Here is a 22,282-nt window from a genome sequence, read left to right as displayed (position 1 = left end):
GCAATTCGTACACGAGGCAATTCAAAGTGCTTCACACGACAGAGAACAATGGATTAGAATCACAAAGACATGACAGAAATCACAAAACTTTCATTTCTATTCATTCAATTTAACAATTTTGCTGACATGAATCATACATTTTGTCAGCATACAGATTCACATACATACAGATTCAATTATGATTTGTATGCCATACTAATCTTTATGATCCAATTAAAAAAAAAATTGTCTAATAAAAATTAAGTGACTAAATGCTAGTTATCTTAGTAGATAAGCAAATACACTGCACCGCCGCTGGAGCTCATCCAAAGCACAAATGTTGTGAAATGGATTCAATGGAAGAGAATCCTTTGTGAGTTTGATTCTGGCTCCAACAATTTGCTGAAAGTCCTTCCCTCTCTCATCCCCATTCCATGCTACACGATCCGGTCCAAAACAGTGTAAAGTCTTAGCACTTCATAGAGCGTATGTCCTTCACTCACAGGAAGCGAGTCACCTGCAGCGCAGCACACGGACTCGAGCACTTTGCATGTGGTAAAACTCAGTCCTGGATGAAGAGTTTGAAGGAGCAGGGGCCCCCGTTTGAACTTACGATGGCGTTTGCATTCAGCTCAAGCCATTGGAGACTGATCGATGCATCGCCGGCACTCACTCACGCCCGGACGGAAAGTAAAACAAGGATAAAAGAAATGACCGAGCTGACCAATACTACAGTGTAGGACCGTTTATCTGCCACGCATTAAGGCTGTGAGAGACGTCACTCAAACATGGAGGAATCGTACAGCTCGGAGTAAGCCTATGATGAAGGACCTGTCATTATTTCTGTTATCAAGTGTCCCTTGAAAAGTAGTTATTGATAGGGTCATAACTTATGGGGATCCACAATAATGAAATATTGAATGTATTTTTAACTTGGTAAATAAAACGCTAACGTAACACAGAACTATCTGGGCGTGTTTCAGGACAGAAGTACTTTTACCTTTTTGTATTACGTTCAATGAAAAAAAAAAAAAAAAAAAAACATGAAATACTAATGCCAAATAGGCAAGGCAAGGCAAGGCAAGTTTATTTGTAGAGCACATTTCATACACAAGGCAATTCAAAGTGCTTCACACAGCAGGAAAAATGCATTCAAATCACAAAGAAATTACAGAAATACAATAAAATTAACTAAATTAAAAATTATCAATCCAACTGATTTTCTAAACTAATAAAATCACAAACAAAAGAGAAGAGTGCAAAGAAAAAATCCTTTCAGTCATATGCGCAGCTAAACAAAACTGTTTTTAGCTTAGATTTGAACATTGTCAGAGTAGAAGCCTGTCTCACATCTTCAGGAAGACTGTTCCAGATTTTAGCTGCATAAAACTGAAACGCAGATTCCCCATGTTTTGTCCTGACTCTGGGCACCAGCAGGAGGCCGGTCCCTGAGGTCCTCAGAGTCCGAGATGGTTCACATGGCACTAACATATCCAAGATGTACTTTGGTGCTAGGCCATGGAGAGACTTGTACACAAGCAGAGCTGCTTTAAAGTCTATTCTCTGAGCCACAGGGAGCCATTGCAGAGACCTGAGAACAGGACTAATGTGATCAGACTTCCTGGTTCTAGTCAGGACCCGAGCAGCAGCGTTCTGGATGTACTGCAGCTGTTTTACAGCTCGTTTGGAGAGACCAGTGAGCAGGCCGTTACAGTAGTCTAATCTACTGGAGACAAACGCGTGGATAAGTCTCTCTAAATCTGGTTTTGACACTATATTTTTGATTTTGGCAATGTTTTTTAGATGGTAAAAAGCTGCTGATGTTATTGATTTGACGTGGCTATTAAAGTTCAAGTCTGAGTCCATTATTACCCCCAGATTTCTAATTTGGTTTGTAGGTTTTAGAGCGAGACTCTGGAGGTGACCGCTAACACTTTCTCTTTGTTTCTGTGGGCCAAAAACGATTATTTCAGTCTTGTCTGAGTTCAGCTGGAGAAAGTTGTTTTGCATCCACACACTGATCTGTTGGATGCAGTGACAGAGTGAATCTACTGGTCCATAGTCACCTGCCGATAGTGAAACATAGATCTGAGTGTCGTCTGCATAATTGTGATAGGACACATTTTCACTGCGTATCAACTGACCCAACGGCAGCATGTAGAGGTTGAACAGAAGGGGACCCAGGACTGACCCTTGGGGCACTCCACAGGTCAGGGTCATGTGGTCTGAGACACAGCTACCAATTTCAACAAAGTACTTCCTGTCTTCCAGATAGGACCTTAACCAGTTTAGGGCAGTGCCAGTGATGCCCACCCAGTCCTCTAGTCTCTGTAAGAGGATCCCATGATCGACAGTGTCAAAAGCAGCACTCAGATCTAACAGAATTAAGACTGAGGCTTTGCCCGTGTCAGTGTTCAGGCGGATGTCATTTGTCACCTTGACAAGAGCAGTCTCAGTGCTGTGATGAGGTCTAAAACCTGACTGAAAAACATCAAATGAGTTGTTTATTAAGAGGAAATCTGTGAGCTGTTGGTAAACAACCTTTTCAAGGACTTTGCCCCAAAATGGTAGATTAGAGATGGGCCGGTAATGACTGTATGGGCCGGTAATGAATGTACTGCGGCATCAAGACTGCTCTTCTTTAGGAGAGGCTTTATGACCGCAGTTTTCAAAGACATTGGGAATGTTCCAGATTGAAGCGACATGTTAACTATGTGAGTGAATGGTGCTAACAAACTGTTCAGCACAGACTTTAGAAATTTGGTGGGTAACACATCAAGGCAGCATGTAGATGAACTCAGACTGGTGATGATCTCATGGACAGTTTTGTCAGTTACTGGTGCAAAGTGAGTTAGCTCTAAGTGTCTTGGTGGTTTTAGGGTAATTTTTTGCATTGTGGGATTTATAGCATTTTTAATGCCCTGAACTTTGTCATTAAAGAATATTGCAAACTCATTACACTTGGATGTGGAAATGAGTTCTAACGGCAGCTGAGCTGGAGGGTTTGTTAATCTGTTTACTGTGGCAAACAGGACACGCGAGTTGTTACTGCAGCTTCCAATTATTTCAGAAAAATATCTTTCCCTAGTTCTACATAAGATTAGGTTGTACATGTTCAGCTTTTCTTTGTAAATCTCTTTTTTAACCTGGAGCTTTGACTTGCGCCATTTCCGTTCAGCCCTGCGGCACTCCCTTTTCAGTGCCCTGACCGAATCATCATTTCTCCACGGCGCCTTCTGCTTATTTTTAACCATTTTAGCCTTTATGGGGGCGATGGTGTCCAGAACATTCAAAACACTAGATGTAACAGAGTTCAACAAATCATTTACATTAGAACATGAGACATTTTCAAAGTTTATCATTTCCATAAACAGTGCACCTGTGCCATCACATATGTGTCTCCTCTGAACAACTGCAGGACCAACCCGAGGTTTGGGAGAAACAGACAGGTCAAAGAAGACACAGAAATGATCAGACAGAGCAGCATCGATCACATTAACATTTGAAATATTTACCCCCTTTGTAATTATGAGATCTAGAGTGTGTCCTTTGCTGTGGGTGGGGCCTCTCACATGCTGAGTAAGACTGAAGGTTTCAAGGACAGCATCAAGCTCTTTAGCGTTTCTGTCACAAATATTATCAACATGCACATTGAAATCACCTGTAATGACCAAACCATCAAAGTCTGTGCATATGACTGAAAGCATCTCAGTAAAATCATCAATAAAACGTTGGCAGTGCTGGGGAGGCTTGTATAAAACAATGAAGAGAATGGATGGAGACCGTTTTAGCTCCATTTTAAAGGATACATAATCAAATGATGAAAACACCCCAAAAGACAACCTGCGGGTAATTATTTCATCTCTAAAGACAGCACAGACTCCACCCCCTTTTTTGTTTTCTTGTGTTTCAGATTCAAACTTAAAGTTGGGTGGAGCAGATTCTATCAGAACTACATTTCCTGTGTTTTTGTCAAGCCATGTTTCAGTTAAAAACATAAAATCAAGATTATAAGAAGAAATAAAATTATTAATTAAGAGAGATTTGTTACATAAGGATCTGACATTTAGCACAGCAAGTTTCAGACTAGTTTCAGTGAGACTGGGCTTTATCTTTTCACAGGGAATATGAATCACATTTCTCAGATTGGGCCTGACTCGCATTTTGTTTTTCCATCTCTGTGATGATGTGACTACAGAAATAGCACTAGGGGGGGGCTCTTTTTACATAGGGCCCCGGGTTGGTTTGATTTTTAATGTGACAATAAGTCCCGGCAACGCTGAGACCCAGTGCATCCTAGCTATGGGAGATACCAGGTGAAAGGCGAGGTTGGATGGGTGGTGAGGCTTTTGTAGCCAAGGAGAGTTTGGGACCAGGTGAGAGGCGAGGGGGGATGGGTGGTGGGGCTTTTGTTGGTGTAGTCGGCTTGTGCAGGGAAGACATAGCCCTTGCTATATTGGGCGTGAGTGGAGCCATCTTAATGCCTGATTTGATCAGACTTTCAAAATGGCTGGGAAGGCCCATGGGTGAGAGTGGAGATGAGAAGGAGAATGATGAATCTTTAGTGGGAGTAGATGTTGCAGGGGCGATGACAGGGATGTTGTTGGGCTTGTCACAGATGGGTCCAAGGCCTTTGAAGATTGTTCCTTTGCTGGAGGCAGTGGAGGTGAATGCGGAGCAGCTGGAGCTGAATCCTTTGCTGGTGGTGGTGGAGCAGCTGCTGATGAATCCTTTGGTGGAGGCTGAGGTTGTGGTGCTTTTGATGTTGAAACATTGGCTCGGTCTCTGGCTGATGGAGCAGGAATTCTTCTCTCATTCCTCTCTTCTCTAACTATCTGCTCAGGACCCTGTCCAGGCCCAGTCCAATGCCTCAGAGCGTGGAGCAGGTTCTCAGTCAGCACCCTCACTCCACCTCTGCATAGGTGGGGGCCATTTCTCTTAAACAGGTCCTCTCGTTTCCAGAATAGATAGAAGTTCTCAATGTAGTGTAGTCCTCTCGGGGAACACTCTTTGGACAGCCATGTGTTCAGCTGAAGAAGCCGGCTAAACTTGTTTATCCTCCTGTCGATGTTTGGAAGAGGTCCACTTATGAATGTTTTGATTTCCATTTTATCAAGCACGTCGAATAACTTCAAGAAGTATTTTTTCAAAACTTCAGTCTGTTCCCGCCGCATGTCCACTGCACCCACGTGCACAATCAGCTGTTTAGCTCCTCCATGCTTAGCCATAATATTTGGAAGGAGTGACGTTATCTCAGAAACAGTGGCGCTTGGAAAAGAATGTGTGTTTATCTTTTCATGCGTCACGTGACTTATCGCGCCGTCCCCAACTAAAACAATCTTCGTGACCTTGGCTCCCGGCACAGATCCTCCTCGCTGTATTTTGGCCACGTCATCTTTCCTTTTTTCATTTAATTCCATCTCTGAAAGTGGTAAAAATCTGTTGGTGAGCTGTATTTTAGGTGACTTCACGTTATCTTTGTATCGTTTAGGCTTTGCTCCAAGTTTGTTCCAAGAAACAGCCTGGTCTTTCTGGTTTTTAGACAGTTTCGGAAACGACACAGAGTCACTGCGGTTTAGGTTGAAAGTAGCAGTTTTTCTTGTAAAAAGTGTGCTCTTCTTACCGTCGGTTGACACAGGAATGGTATCGTGAAGAACTTTTTCAGATTCCAAAACAAATACCCGTGTTTTCAGCTCATTAATTTCTTGTTGATATTTCCGACAGCGTTCACAGTCTTTCTCCCTTCTTCTCCCGGACAATACCAGAAGTAGTTTTTCATGAATGCTGTATAGACTTTTCTGGTACATTTTTCTGGTTAAACATTCAAAACTTCACAGTAGAAGTTGTGTCTGAGGTAAAGAAGGGCGCTGGCCTGCTCAGCCTGAGGGCAGCTTTAACAGCCTCCGTGCTCAGAGCCCTGTGGACACTAGTGAAACAGGATGAAGAGTCCAAATGCATGTGTGATCCTCTTCTCAGTCACAACAGCAGCATTCTGACACTTCCTTCACTAAGTGACAGCTTTAGCTCAGTCGGTCTGTGGCTCTGTAAACACCTTCTTATCCTCTTATGACATCTGCTCTGTACGTTAAACAATATTCAAACGCTGGACATTTGACTCTGAAACACTGAGCGATGAGACGTGGTAACGCTTTAGGACAGTCCTTCTGTAGAGATGTGTGCAGAAAATGGACATCGCAATTGTTGTTTTAGAGACATAGAAAATTAGAACACCAAACATGTCTTCTATCACGTATAAACTATTAAACGTGCTTAAAAACGACCAGATATAAAAACGGACCATGTGATGTAATTTTCCAAACAAAAGTGATTCAACATTCCTTTGGCTTTACTTAACAGGACAGTGTAGCATGAAATGGGGATAAGAGAGAGAAAGACATGCAGCAAACTGTTGGACCCAGATTTGAACAAATATATCATTATTTTGAACCAAATGGCCCACTCATTAGTCTATAGTGCGCATAAATTGGCCTCTTAAATTATTCTATTCAAGTTCCTTTTTATTATATATTTTTGAAGTATCTTTTGACCCGTAGACTTTATTTGAGAGACAGTACAGTGTGAAATGAGGATGAGACTGGGGAATGACATGAAGTAAACTGTCAAGAGCCAGATTTGAGCCCACACAGCAGTTATGGCTCTCCACTCGACCACGATCAATGTTCTCTGCTATAATTATGGCACTATCTATTGGAACGCACGAGCTTTACATGAGCGCACGTGTCGTTTTGAACCTTTTCTTGTTCTGTAAAGCACTTTGAATTGATTTGAATTGTTTTGAATTGAACTCAAATAAACTTTCGAGCAATAGCGTTTTCAGTCGGTCCCATTTTTGGACAGAAACGGGCGTCGACGCAGTGAAAAAGAGGGTCCATTCTGCAACGAAGCTTACAAAATATCAGACATGCTTGACACCAATCGCAGCTCATCTTGGTTGCACGACGATTATTAAGTTTAATCATTGTCCCCGAGTCACTGCGAAACGATTTTGGGCCATTTTGCGACGACCGGAGTAGAGTAGAACTATCACACAATCTTCTTTTTTTACACTTAAACATATTCAACTTTCTCATTCATGCTGCAGTTACATATTCATGTTAGCGGCGCGTGATGAAGCAGAGGATTAAACACAGACATGTGACAGAAACAGAACCTTTCCTCTAATGAGACGGGGCCCAATAATAACAACGTCCCGATTACATTAACGGAGAAGGTGATGAGGCTAAAAATAAGTACGTATTTAAAGGTTGAATGAACGATTTTTTTTGGCCCAAATCTGAGTCTTATTTCCTCGTGGCGTGGACGGCCGATTAGTCCTGCCACGTGTCAATCATAAAACGCACCCACCGCTCACCTGCAGCCGCGTGTGGCTCGTCCCCACGTTTCCGCGTGTCTAAGCGCATTGATCTATCATAATATAGTTCCCTCAGTGTACGGGACAAAATGAAGACGGAGAAAGACAGTTCGAGCTGACGCAGAAGAGATGGAAATCTACGGGAGACGAGAGATGCGATGTGATCCGTTGCGCTAATAAACAAACACATGTGTGTGTTGTATCAGTCCGCACGGGGGAGTGGCATGCGCACTTCCGCCTGAGTGCTCAAATCGCCGAAAAATCGTCCATTGCGTCTTTAAGTAATACATACAATTATGTTCCTCCGAGGGCCATATTCGAATCCAGGCAAGTAGCGGAGGGCCGGCCTGAGATCATTGGTGTGGAAAAAAATTAATTAAAAAAATCAAATATCACTTTTCTGTCAAATATAGGCTATTGAATATATTATTTAATTAATTTCATGTCATCTCTATTAAGGATTACATAAAATGAATGCCTAAGGGTAAAAAGATAAAAATAATAATAATAATTTGTAAAAAGTATTACTTGGCATCTTTGGCGGTCCGGATTATAAAGACAAACGGGCCGTATGTAGCCCGCGGGCCGTAGTTTGCCCACCCTTGTTCTAGACACAGGCCTCAGTGGCGTTTGGTCGTCAGGTAAACGCACGGCAACAACAACAACAACAACCATGAGCAATGAGTAATACTGTTTAAACCTCATAATTAGTTTTCGTGCCAATTTTTATTGCGACGTCGTCCATATTTCTGGATGTGTGAACAACATGACGTGTCCAGAGGCAATTAAAGATGTTCAGTGAAGTGCAAAGGGGCAGATGGTGGTGTGCACGGTCCACTCACCGGTCACACAGGTCTGACCCAGAAGTGTGAGTCAGTGAGTCTCAAATGACTGACACGCTGAAACATTCAGACCATGTTTAAGAAAAAAGGAATGAAACTAACTGTTCAATGCAGTGAATATGACCGGGTTTATGAGGAAAAAGCCTGTTGTGGATTTGTTCGACATTTGGAACCACTGCCAATGTATTTGTGTTTCAAAAGTTTTTACTTAGCAAAGATATTCAAACATTACTCCCTGGTTGATATTTGCTGTTTTGTTACGGCCTGAACCCGAGAGGCAAATTCAGGGCTGAAATTTGGACATTTTGGACTTGGAAAGCCTTTCATCAGAAAGGTTACTCATGGCAACAGTTTTGGGGAACAAACCAAAACAAGTGTTTACCGCGCAGAAAAAAAGCTACAGCCGAAAATGTTGAATGGAACTGTGCAAATGTGGAACTAACGTGGAGCTATGGAAAAGAAAGTGGAGGAGATAAAATCCTGATGAACTTTAACCTTCAGGACGAGCTCAGCCGCGATCAGAATGACCAGGAGAATGACCAGGAGAATGACCAGGAGAATGATCAGGTGAATGACCAGGAGAATGACCAGGAGAATGACCAGGAGAATGATCAGGTGAATGATCAGGAGAATGACCAGGTGAATGATCAGGAGAATGACCAGGAGAATGACCAGGAGAATGACCAGGAGAATGACCAGGAGAATGATCAGGTGAATGATCAGGAGAATGACCAGGTGAATGATCAGGAGAATGACCAGGAGAATGACCAGGAGAATGACCAGGAGAATGACCAGGAGAATGATCAGGTGAATGATTAGGAGAATGACCAGGAGAATGACCAGGAGAATGACCAGGAGAATGACCAGGAGAAAGTCCAGCTATTACTATGACACAATATCTGACCTTACGTCGCTTCTTAACTCTTGTAAACTATTGCAGCACAAGCCACCTGCAGCGCACGTCTCTGCTCTGTGGTCTGGATGGCACATGGACACACGTGCGCTGTACCTGCCGGACACACACACGCGCGCTGTACTCGCCGGACACAGGCGCGCTGTACCCGGTGGACACAGACGCGCTGTACCTGCCGGACACACACACGCGCGCTGTACCCGCCGGACACACGCGCGCTGTACCCGCCGGACACACGCGCGCTGTACCTGCCGGACACACGCGCGCTGTACCCTCCGGACACACGCGCGCTGTACCCTCCGGACACACGCGCTGTACCCGCCGGACACACGCGCTGTACCTGCCGGACACACACACGCGCGCTGTACCCTCCGGACACACGCGCTGTACCCGCCGGACACACGCGCGCTGTACCCGCCGGACACACGCGCGCTGTACCCGCCGGACACACGCGCGCTGTACCCGCCGGACACACGCGCGTTGTACCCGCCGGACATACGCGCGCTGTACCCGCCGGACACACGCGCGCTGTACCCGCCGGACACACGCGCGCTGTACCCGCCGGACACACGCGCGCTGTACCCGCCGGACACACGCGCGCTGTACCCGCCGGACACACGCGCGTTGTACCCGCCGGACACACGCGCGCTGTACCCGCCGGACACACGCGCGCTGTACCCACCGGACACACGCGCGCTGTACCCACCGGACACACGCGCGCTGTACCCGCTGGACATACGCGCGCTGTACCCGCCGGACACACGCGCGTTGTACCCACCGGACACACGCGCGCCGTACCCGCTGGACACAGACGCGCTGTACCCGCCGGACACACGCGCGCTGTACCCACCGGACACACGCGCGCTGCTGGTTAGTTAACACTGCGCTTACCGGGCGAGTACAGTGTCGCGAGCTGCCGGGCCCCCGCGTGCTGTGGACCCCACCGAGGAGCCGCGCTGCGCGCAGCCGCCCCGTGCTCGTTGCCGTTCGGATCCTCCTCCGCCATGGACCGGTGCCTGATGTCGGTCTCGGAGAGAAGCGACGCCGCCATGAGTCGCTCCGCCGCGCGCTGCGCCCGCTGCGCCCGCTTTGGCTTCAGCCGCTGCACATCAATGATGCATGAGGCGGGATGCGATGCGGGGCTCGGTGCGTGTCCTGGCCGGTAGAGGACGTGTGATCAGCGGAGGAAGGACCGAGGACCAGATGATGCTACGATGCACTCGGAACTCAGAGCGCTGCTGACACACAGACCTATTTACGGCTAAAGCGACACCTGCCGCGCCGTCATTCCACGTCCAGCGTCATTACTGCCAACAATAATATACTGTTATATTCTTTAACATTATTTCATCTTTACGATGGTTGGATTGTGCGCAAACGACCTTCAGGTGGATGAAACAGCTTCTTAAAATGAATCAGTGCCATGCAAATCCAAACATGCGCCATTTGAGAATAAACCAGGACCATATGAGTATATACAGTGTAATATATATATATATATATATATATATATATATATATATATATATATATATATATATATACAGTGTAATACAGGTGATAGGATTAGGAAGGTTTACAAAGTTTCATGGAACATAAATTAAATTGTGTTAATGCTCCTTTTATGAAACTCATAGATCCATAATTATATGTGAAATACCATACGTCATACCAGCATAATATGCAATACTTATTTAAAGACCAAACATTATTCATATGGCCTCATGTTTTGTAAGGACACGATTGCATTAACTAAGAAAGGCCATCAATAAAACAGTATTATTAAGTCTCAAAGAAATGCACACACCAAGCTTTTGTTTTGTCAAGTATTTATTCGTGTAATCTTTCATCTGGACTAGATTATTGCAATCTGGTTAAGTCACATTTAAAAAGCAGTCATTGACCAGACGCATTGAAAACGGAAGATATTCATTTTTACAATAATCAGTATAGGTCCCATAGAGACTGGAAAACCCAATCCAAAAATGAAACATCTGTACGATTTTCTGCTCTTTATTTTGTTTGATTTATTTTTTCATAGTAATTACAAAAAGGAAAAATATATATAGTAATCATAAAAAGGAGTTTTAGGGAAAAAAAAATAACTGAAGCATACAAGTGGCAAACGATCACAACACAGCACAAGTACCTACTTACAAAGAAATGTATCAAATTTAAACAAAGGTAAATGTGGAGAAAAGAAAGTCTATGAGGTCGAATAGAAGAAGCAACAGAAAAACAAAAGAAAAGCCTCTACAATGTAAAAGAAATTCTCAAAAAAGTGTTCTTCTGCTTTTTTACATTTTACATTTGATAACAAAATAAAAGAGATAACCTGGGAGGGGGAGAGGGTAATGGCAAGGGCTGAGGTGGTGGGACAATAAAAAATACTGCACGTACAATACCTTTTTGACTCCTTTCATGCTCTTTTATCGAGCTTGCACTGGTTTGCTCACCCACTCTAGCTTTTTCTTTATTTAATAGCATATCCCATTAATATTCCTTTCCCTGCTGCTCCTAATAGCCGCACCCAGTGGTGCGATCGTTACAGTTTTACATGTGAGTAGCAAATGACACTTTGATTGGCTGTGATGTGGAGATGGGGGTCCCCTGCCGGCCGCAGGTCGGGGGCCCCGGGCTGAGCCGAGAGATCCTGCCAGGCCACGGTCTCACTGCGCGTGCTGACTCAGCGTGTGGTTCTGCAGGAGACAGACAGGGAGAACACATGAGGAGAACAATAATGGGCTTTCCACTCGCCCCCCACCCAATAATAGAACAGAACAGAAGTGAAACACAACTGCCTCCCACAGAACTGCCAGGCCTGTTCACTTTACACACAACACACTGACGAAGAAGAGAGGAGAAGAGAGGAGGAGGAGGCAGACACCAAACAGGATGAACAGACACTATGCTCCATGTGGAGTTAAATGTGGCATTGTTGTTGGAACATAAGGTGCACTTGGAAATGTAGCGGGACACAGCGGACAAATGTGCTTGATCAGAGACGACAAAGGGCCAGAACGTTCAGGCTCTGAGGTCATGTTCTGACCTGAAGATTCACACAATGACCACAACATTTGACTGCACTTATCTCATAGTATTTGTACATTGTGGAGAAACCAAAGCCTTTTTGTTTATCCAGACGTGTGAAACCCATGTGTTTTTTGTATTGCGATTAATATTTTGCAGACAGTCTCCATACCTCAGAGACACATACACTCATGCTCTCTGAAGGCATCAATGCACTTCACATAAATACATAATCACAATGCAAAAACACTTTTTTATATAAATTAACATTCAAAACAGCAGTGGTATGGAGCTCAAAGGAGACTGATAATACAATCTCTCTAGGTATGAACTAAAGGAACATTAGTATGCAGGAATAAAGAAGCACAGACAGACTTAGTGTGGTTGACTCCAGGCTGCTGCTCAACAGGACCAGGTTCTTTCAAGGCTCCGACTTATGGAGGTTGTGCCCTATTCAAATGTTTTATGAGCGATTGTACAAAAGCTTCATCGTGCCAATATGCAGGGGTGGAAAACAACAGATTAAAAAGAATCACGTTAGTGTAAATAAGTCGATTTTGAGGGTAATTGTACTTTATGGAATGACTTGCAGGGGAAACATAGGCATGTTGTCCCACTGTGTCCCAACAGGTCATTTCATTCCATCTTGTTCTCCAGAGTTACAAAGTTCAAACACAGAGCTGTGACAACCTGCCCCATAGTGGGGTAAGTGGGGTCACATCTTTATCATTCATATCAAAAGCTGAAATTAAAGTGATTATATATAAATATTGTACTTTCAGGACACACAACGTCAATAATTGTTAATAAAACATTTTTCATAGAAGCGATGACTGTACAGTGAAACGGGGGCATCTAAAGTTCTGGTTTTAGTGCTCACAAAATTGCTAATTTTACTCAGTGTCACTAGAAATATCCACTTAAGAATAAGTGAACATTATGAAATGAATTGATGGTGGTTTTATAAAGTGGAGTTAACTATGTGACGTGTGCTGCAGTGCGCTCGCCCCGAACCCTCCAGCTGCACTTTATCACTTTAACTTATACTTACAATAAAGTTGGACTTGTTATAAAATGTTCAAATATTGAACATTATTTCAATTGCTTTGAAAGTTATAACAAACAATATTTTTTTGGCAGAAAAACACTGTTCTGTAAATATCTCAGATCACATGAATGCAGACGCTGAAAACACAGCCAGTCTGTTATCTTGTGACACATGCCACGCTCTCACTACTTGAATATATTTCAAGACAAATAATCCAATCATAATTTGTAAAATCATAAATTACTGAGAATAATAGTCGTCCCAACCCGTGGCGGTCTCTCTGCTCCTTTCTACACCGACGAACACACTTGACCGCACAACATCGCACGCTCTGATTGGTCAGAGCTCAAAGAATGCGGATTGCAATTTAACATAATCGTTTTGGATTTGTTTGGTATAAAAGGCTGATCTAATTAAATCTAATAAAATGTAGTACTTGGAGTCATTTTTTCATGCATACTCTTTGCTACAGCTATACTCGTTCTTGAAGTTAGTTTTAGTGATGCAACTCTGTCCGCCTCACGCCATAATGAGTCAAGGCTACTAAACAGATGTATTAAATCCATAAACAATCTATAATGTCGTAATTATAACTTAAATTTGTTTCCAAAATGAAAAAATTGAATAGATGTCAGTGGTGGGGGAAACATCGCAATCAGCACATTTCTCCAGTCGGTCCATGTGGAAGCTCAGGATAATCTGAATGGTCCGTTTCAGACGATGTCGAAGATTAGGGAATGTATCAGAGTGGGGATGACTGGATCGTCCCAACAGACAAGCTTTGTCCTCAAAATTCCCAATGCCCCCGTGCCCCTCGCCGCCACTAAAAGCAGCTTTCTCAGATTAATCACCCTCTCTCTCTCAGATAGGCCCCACTATGGAATATGGAGGGGAAAACAGGACAAAAAAACAACAGCGGATAGTGGAATAAAAAAAAGGAGGGGATGAACGCAGAGCAGGGAGGGGATTATACGTGCTTTGGGCTCGATAAATACTTATTTGTCATTCTGTGGCCCTTATCGTGCGGCCCATGTTTGGCTGATCCGGTCTGAGAGTGCGGGTTTGTCACTTGGATTCACAGTCCGGGCCAGAGAGTCCAAGGGAAAGGCCAAGGACTCAACACAAACCAAACAGGGCTAAACCCACAGAAGAGAACATGGCCAGTGGAACGTGTGTGTGTGTGTGTGAGTGTGCCTGTGTGTGTGAGTTTGAGCCTCCAGAGTGGAAAGACCGCGGTCGTTGGGGAGTGCTGACCCCATTATGAAAGAAAACCCGCCATTCTTCCACCACTGCTGCCGCTCACATGGCTGTTGACGTGTAAAAAGTGATGTAAAAAGTTTTGAAATATAAGATGACGGCTTGTTAAAGATGTGGAAAGTGGTGGGCAATATATCAAAATGGTGATGTTGTTTTGAATAAAATAAAAATTAAAAAGAAAATCTGAGTTTTCTGGTAATTAAACCTCAATTAATATATTTAAAGACATGTTTGAACATAAAAAATACGAAGATATTCACTTATGTCCAGATCGCCCACCTCTACCATTCAGTATTTGGATATTAAGTTTGCTTTTTACTTAATTAACCGGAATAAATAGAAAAGCCTGTGGTGGCGAGTATTTATCACATTGTGGGAACAAAAATATGTTTAAACACAGGGACCTTACTCCTTTATTGGGACAAAGATCTAATCCCCAGGACACACGGTAAATACTTAGATCAGATCAAAATCATGATATAAAGTTCAGATTCAGGTTAAATAGCTGGGTTAAGGGTTGGCAGGTACTAGTTCTAATCAATTTCCAGGGAATTATCATGAATGCAATTGAAAACATGTATTTCTTTATTGTCCAATTCTAACATTAATTTGTGATTGTTATGGCTCTGAAATGTATAAGATATAAATGCATCACTATGACTCAGACATCACATTGCACTTGACTTGACCGCCAGCAGAGGGCAGCCTCACTCCTCTGTGCCCTCTGCTGTGACTGGAGCAGCCACAACACATTTCCTCAGGTCTGGCCTGTATCATCCCACACTTTTGTGCTCCTGTGTGATCTTTGGCACCGGGGTCACATGTCAGCCTTCTCAAACTCGGACTTCCTGCTCTAACAAAAGACCTGGAAGAAACAAGAGGAAGAGTGTGCGCTTTTGCCGCTGGGTCCTACTGCTGCTGTATTGATTTGTGGACGGAGAGAAAGATGGGGGGAGCAATGAAGGGAGGCCATGGACAGTCCCCTGAGGAACTCTTGGCACTGCAGTGAATATGGGCGAGAGGAGAGAGCGCGCCGTGGCAGGGCGACACACCGCTCTGACACCTCCTGCTTACTCGTCTTCATTTCCATTGTTTTTGGGAGCGTGCTATTGATTATGCTGTGGAGCGATCGATCCCAAGTGTGTGTCGCAGTGTGACATGGCTCTACAGCAGAGTAATTGATATATTCTACAGAATTAAGGGCTGACTGAGGGGCAGAGGATGAGGCTGTGGACGTTTAATACATGTGATGTTCTGGTTCGGCGAGAGCTCTACTCTACACTAAATAAAGAGGTGGCTAATGAATTAGCTGCAGATGTTTGGCGATAAAAGCCTCGCAGCAGAGTGAAGGCGTTGATTTCCAGGAATCAGACTTTAATGTGGAACAGATGAGGATGGCTCTGGCTCAGACATGAAACAAACAGGTTATGAAAGACATACTGCTACTAAGTGTTTTGCTTTACTTCACTAAATAACTCATTTAATCCTCCAACCAAACAAGATCCAAGTTGTTCTTCAGTGCATCGACATCCTCTCTCATGGATAGAGAGTATAATGCACAACTCACCAGCTTCTGATTCTGATGACAGCTTATGTCATGTGGATGAAAACAAACATTTCCATGACGGCCTGCTCTGCACACACACGTCTGCATTTTAGCCCCGGCCAAGTGCACGTTTCACCCCGCCAGGCCGTGAAACCGCCGGTCAAAGCCACGTTCTGCAGTCCATTTAAATGACATGGCGTGCATTTGTATATGCAGAGGCTGGAAGAGGCCATCTTAGAGAGCAGACCGGTCGATACGGGGTCCTGTCATTGTTTTTTTTCCCCAAACTGCTTAGAGGGAGCGGCGCTAAAGCCTGCAGAGCCCCAGACCCAGGGGAAATATGGCCCTGTCGCATAACCCACGCCTCGCACTGCCCCCCTCCCAACCCACGCACCAGAATGCATCTGACTCCCACCTCGCGGCATATGCATACAGACACCAAATGCCAAGAAAAATGCAGGAACTCCAACACACAACGATCCAGTGGAATACACGAGAGTCTCCCGGGACTGAGGGGGTGAAACGACCAGGGACAAATCTGATTCAGGCCTAAAGTGTGAAGGGCAAAGCAACACCTGCCTCAAAGTTTAACATTGATCTGTTTCTCTACATGTATCGACTTCCTACAGCGACACCTCTTCTATTCCACCAATAATTATAATGAGAAAAATATGATCAGTTCTTATTTCGTTATCGTGTCACGGTTTAAAAGCAGGACACGCCTCTGAAGGTGCCGGAATGTAGTCTTTATACAACACTGTCCCGGGGCAGACTGACATATGCAAGGCTGCCAATCTGTGCCAGTGGCCCTCTGACCGTCAGTTATCACGCGGTCAACACATTCATACAGAGGCAGGTGTGTTGCCACGGCAGTATGCAGAGGGCAGTGCATGCTGGGATTGTATGGCAGGTGTTGCAGGTGAACAGTAAGGTCCTGCTTCCCCATTTGCTCTTTCTATTCCCATTCTTCCCATTTGCTCTTTTTAGCATTATCTTGTCTTACGCTAGCTGTTTTTATTTTATTATTTTATTTTATCTTTATTTTTCACCTCCATTTCTTATTAAGAAATGAGAGGTTTTGTCAGAGTGTTAAGAGTTTTGTTCATAAGAGTTCTTCTATTAAGAGTCCTTTTAAAAGTCCTTTTCCTCTGCATCTACCTGCGTTGCAACAATGGAATTTCCCCATGTGTGGACAATAAAGGAATATCTTATCTTATCTTAAAAGAAAAGCAGAAAATGGGAATAATATTATGTTTAACAGTATTTAATAGCATAAAACTCTAAAAATCCAATGCCAGTTAATTTTGTGGTTGAATTTGACCCACACTAAGAACGTTCCAGGACAATGGCATGTAGGATGTCATACCCGGGAGGACCCAGGACGACCCGGGACGGACCTCTGCTTTGAAGTCATCTCCGGACTTGTCCAGGTACCGCATCTGTCAGCCGTGTGTGTCGGGGGCACTGGATATAGTCCAGGCCCAGTGTGTTTGTGAGCCCTCTCCACGGCTGTTTTTACCACCAAATGAAAAATCACCTTTGTCGCCTCGTGTTCTTCTTTGACTTGGAGACTATTTATAGCTCGGGGCCGACACTCTTCCAACACAGGGAGCACATCTTGGTTCATGTGTGTGTGTCTGTGGGACTGTAGCAGGGCCGTCTTAGCACCTCTTCCTCTGCTCCCTGGCCTGTCTTTAGCCCCGCCCACCCCGGACAGGAAGCTGCCTCGGAAGACGGTTGAAAATAAACGCATCCACCTCTATACGGGCCCCGGGTCCCCGTCTCATGTCAGTCCTCATGCTGGTTTTCTCTTAATGCATTAACAGTTTTCATTCTATTGTGAGCCTCAATTCTGTAACAGACAACTGCAAGAATTATGATGCTACGTTTTTATAGGGTTTTTAATTCAATATTTCCAATAAGGTTCATTAAGCTTTATAGTCTTATCGATTTCTTAAAGTCAGACCAGCATTTTTAGTATGGTATATTTCGGTAGCCTTCCTGTGACGTCACACTCCTGCGAAACATGTCAAGATACGACACTAAAACTACAGGTATGACTATAAGAGATTATAGAGCATTATATATACATAGAGCATTATATATATACATAGAACATTATATATACATAGAGCATTATATATACAGACGTAACAGGCAGAAGTTTCTGTGCAGTTACTGTATTTCTGCAGCACACACTTTTCTCTGAGTTTTGCATGTGATTTTAAAATATTTCCAAAGATATTTAAAAATCACTGTAATGTATGTGTCTCTAACTGTAAGTCAATGGGCCGTGCAGCAGGCTTCCTCTTGGAGCATGTCCTGTTTGGTGGCTCTCCTGTGGGGACTTCCCCTCTCCTGTCGTTACTGGCCCAAACGGCCTGGTCCGGATCAGTAAACAGGCCCTGGATTCACTCTCAGCGTGAAGGACACACAGGTCGCCACAAACGGCACTTTTCAACCACATTCTAACACGAGCCCTGCTGGACACAGTTCTACAAAGTTTAACTCAATTAAAATAAGTGTGAGCCATTCTTCTGGAGAAAAAAAAAAAAAGGTAGTGATTTGTATAACAATGTAATACTAAAATATGAACACAAGCCACTTCAGTGTTCAGATCTACTATAACCTGCAAGCATTTATTCCCACGTTTCTAATCATGTTTATGATAATCCTGCGCCTCATACTGCGTGTATAGGTGCGTGGTATTAAAGAAGAGCAGGCTCCAGGGGACCAGCAGGGTTTGGGTGTGTGATAATATGACAGTGACATGGAGAGGCGGATACATTCTCAGCTCATATGTGCAATAGACGGATCATGTCTCTGAATTTATTTGTGAGCGACTAAACCCCAGCTGCATTTTAATGCCTGTGTTTACATTCTCAACGTGTGTATTTGTATATTTGTGCATGTGCTCATCATCTGTGCCAACCGTTCAGTCAACTGTGCCAAGGTGCAATGGGATTTATACCATGAGTAAAAAATAAGTGATATACTAACAAGCATAAGTCAGGATAATTACTACATTATATTATCGACTTATCATTCAATAAATGAGAGCTACAACAAGATGTTTTGGGGCTATACTTTCTTTGCAGTAGTACATCACTTTTTGCTGTTGTTTTTTGTATTATGATAAGATTTGAGTTCTAGAGCATCAAATAAGTCATTTCTATAGCCAATTATACATATTAACTTAGTAATAATGCATTTAATTTGGCTTTGTATTTGTAGCAGCTCATGTTTGTACACATAGAAAAGGGTTTATTGGGAAGGGTTAGGGTTAGGGTTAGTTTCTGTAGCAGCATATCATCCGTCATGATGATTGGTGACAGATACAATGATGACAGATATGCTTCATTTCCATATTTTAGGCTTACTACATTTACTGTCCAGAATTGATCCATTCTGGAGATTAATAACACCTACACTTTGATAAAGAATAAACATAGACTAGATACAGTGGTGTATAAACTATTGTCATAGAATGTGTCCATCAGTTCTCTTTGTGCATCAAAACAAAATCAAACTACTTTTAAACTTGTCTTCTTGGTCCTCACCGAGCCGCAGCGTGTGTTTTTTGCTAAGGTTTTCTCAAAGCGGAGCAGCAAATACGCTCAGGTGAAAACAGCCTAACAAATGGAATATTTGCGGATGATTAGCTGATCCATATTGAGATTTTCTTTCTTTTATTTAAACCCCACATGAAGATAATGTGCTTTGCATTCACAGTGTGACACACCAAAGACCGCAAAAATCCCAACAGTGTTAAGAGCCACAGATGCAATTTGTATGCAATTTTTCCTCAGGTGGTCAGACAAAAACATCTGCCAAGACTAAAGGACAGTACGAGCACAGACAGAGCCATTCACACGCCACATCGACCATTCTGTTCTGATTTTACCAACCAGAACGCATCTAATCACAAGTGAAATGTACAATATCACAGGTGAACGTAAAGTAGATCAGGATGTATAACTTACATGCGCACATTTAGTTGCCACTAGTTTACTTCAAACAAACATCAATTGCTATTTTAATATTCTGCACTTTAGCAACAGGTTGGAGCGCCTGCAGTGAAAGTACAAGATCCATTTACTCTGGGGAAAAAAACAACACCACACACTTAATTGTATACAGCGTGTAGATAAATCTGTTTGTATGGCCTTCTTATCATCGCACAACCACATGTACGACACAAATACACGGATGTTAAACTACTTCTACAATTGGATGAAGAAATGCAAGAAATGGGAAAAGTGTTTGTTATGGATTGGAACCGCAAACTTGTATTAATCTCATGGACAACGACGATCACGTCTTTGTGGTTGAATAATGGCACCACAGATACAGTATATCAACCATAATATACCATAAACCAGGTCAACAAATCTGCAACCTCAAACAGCAAATTCCACCAAAGAATACCGACTTGTCTCCAGCTAAAACTCGAGGGATTCAAGGATGTTGTGATGTCATGTGAACGCAGCCTATTCTTGTATGAAATATTGTGTTTATTGTCCTGCAAATTTGGTGTGAATTGCGGTGGACGGCCGATCCAGTGCGTCTCAAGCCGTCCCTAACCTCACCACGGAAACCACAGCCGTACAAAAGTGCTAGTGCTAATAGCATCAGCTTGCACCGTGTCTTCACCTCTTCTTTGTTATGAATCTTCTTCCTCTCTCTCCGTCCCCTGTTGCACAAGCCTTCAAGTCGGGGGGATTTAGAAGCCCAAATGTGTGTGAGCGCATCCTAGGTCCCCGTTCTAATAACACTGAATCTCCCAGTGCGCATTGGGGCGGCCGTGCATGCTCCCCCAGAACGCCACAGGGATCTACGGATCAAATTCTCACCTAATCAGGGGATATGTGCTTTAGATTGAGCCGCGGAAACTTGACAAAAGACTGGCGCGCGCACAAAAACAGATGAAATAAAGCGATCGGCAGTCTGGCCACATCCACACCTTTCCATAATTCATTCAGAGGGATATAGATTCAGACAAAGACAACGTTATTCACAGACGAACTACCAACGCGGCGCAGACCAAACAAAGCTCCCCAGCCCAAAAAGCAAAGCCGTTCTGTGGAGGTTTAAAGGTGGGACTCTGGGAGAAGGAACGCTTAATAGAATATTGTTGGTGACGCCGTTTTGTGTGTGAATTGCGCTGTAAAGAAGCAGAAGACGTCAACAGGTTGTGTTCACTTGACATCAACATTTTGAAATTGCCTGATTTTATGCTTATGTTTAAATGTCAGACTGTAGATGTTTTGTACTGGCTTATGGTTCATAGCTCTGTCATTACTGGGCTTCTTCACATGAAACAAAAACTGGTGCAAAGTTCAACGTCTTCTCTGTCAGCACAAACGCAAAGAAAATACATTTTAAACTAGCTTCAGAAAGTGGTGTCATTAATCCACCTCAAAGATGTGATTTTGCATATATAATGAGTCAAAGTCTAATTTTTTATGCTTGCCTTATTTTTTTATCATAGTTTATATTTTACAGTTAATAATTGTTTTATGTTACAACTAAGTTCCTAGTTTGTGAATTTTGTTCACTGACAATAACAATAACTCTTTAGATTCTGATTAAAAGGCGTTTAAGCCGTTTAATTATGGCAAGTTTCAGAATCAGAAAAGTTTTATTGCCATTAAAAAACACTTGGCAAACATAGGAACTTGTCCCGGTGTTAAGGTGCAACATAAAACTATTTTGTTTGTGGAGCTAATCTCTAAAAAAAATTAAATAAAGTATCAAAATTAGTGAATCATAATTAGATATTAAAAAAAAAAAAAAAAAAAAAAAACAGCGAATCCCCAGTGATACTTCCAATTCAAAATGTTCCAACTTTCACACTAAATTGGAAACTAACCAAACAAAGCTTGATTTTGTCATTTCTATCCTGGGCCCATGGTTTTTTATACTTGGCGTTATTGTGGTTGCGTTTGCGTCTCACAGTCTGTGATAAAATGTGAATATAAGAGTATATTTCTGTGATGTATTTTATCTGCAAAATAGTGATATTTTATCTGCATCATTAGTCTAAGAGAAGAACGGGTGTGTGACAAACTGCATTTGTGAAGGGGTCGTAAAGATGGGCCAAAGAATGTTGCCCCAGGGGGGGGGGAGTTGCACCCCCCTTGCAGGCTTTATCTCTACGGAAAAATACCAAGTGCCTTGATGTGAGGCTGACCAATGAGAAATGTGACCCGCCTATTCCAGAATATCTAATAAAACCAACCAGCATGGGAAAAAACGGTGTGAGACGCGGGGGTGAGACGCAGGAGGGTCAGCC

General features: G+C 43.2%; 2 protein-coding genes across 4 annotated transcripts in view; both read right to left on the bottom strand.

The window, feature by feature from the left end:
- LOC140348858 (plasmanylethanolamine desaturase 1) overlaps positions 1-10,306 on the bottom strand; it is a 39,997-nt gene extending 29,691 nt beyond the window's left edge. The window contains exon 1 of the mRNA XM_072434973.1: positions 9,998-10,306. Within this exon, the coding sequence (XP_072291074.1) occupies positions 9,998-10,157 (160 nt within the window). The 5' untranslated portion in view covers positions 10,158-10,306. The remainder of the gene's footprint in view (positions 1-9,997) is intronic.
- A 612-nt stretch (positions 10,307-10,918) lies between these two features.
- znf423 (zinc finger protein 423) overlaps positions 10,919-22,282 on the bottom strand; it is a 126,422-nt gene continuing 115,058 nt past the window's right edge. For all 3 annotated transcript variants that reach the window (XM_072434407.1, XM_072434409.1, XM_072434408.1), the window contains one exon: positions 10,919-11,805. In XM_072434407.1, the coding sequence (XP_072290508.1) occupies positions 11,776-11,805 (30 nt within the window). In that variant the 3' untranslated portion in view covers positions 10,919-11,775. The remainder of the gene's footprint in view (positions 11,806-22,282) is intronic.

The sequence above is a fragment of the Eucyclogobius newberryi genome, unplaced genomic scaffold, assembly GCF_026437365.1.
Source record: "Eucyclogobius newberryi isolate DKJ021-1_F unplaced genomic scaffold, fEucNew1.0.hap1 SCAF_7, whole genome shotgun sequence".
In the NCBI taxonomy this organism is placed as follows: domain Eukaryota; kingdom Metazoa; phylum Chordata; class Actinopteri; order Gobiiformes; family Gobiidae; genus Eucyclogobius; species Eucyclogobius newberryi.
The sequence above is the reverse complement of the archived record's forward strand: the minus strand, read 5'-3'. Positions and strand labels throughout refer to the sequence as shown.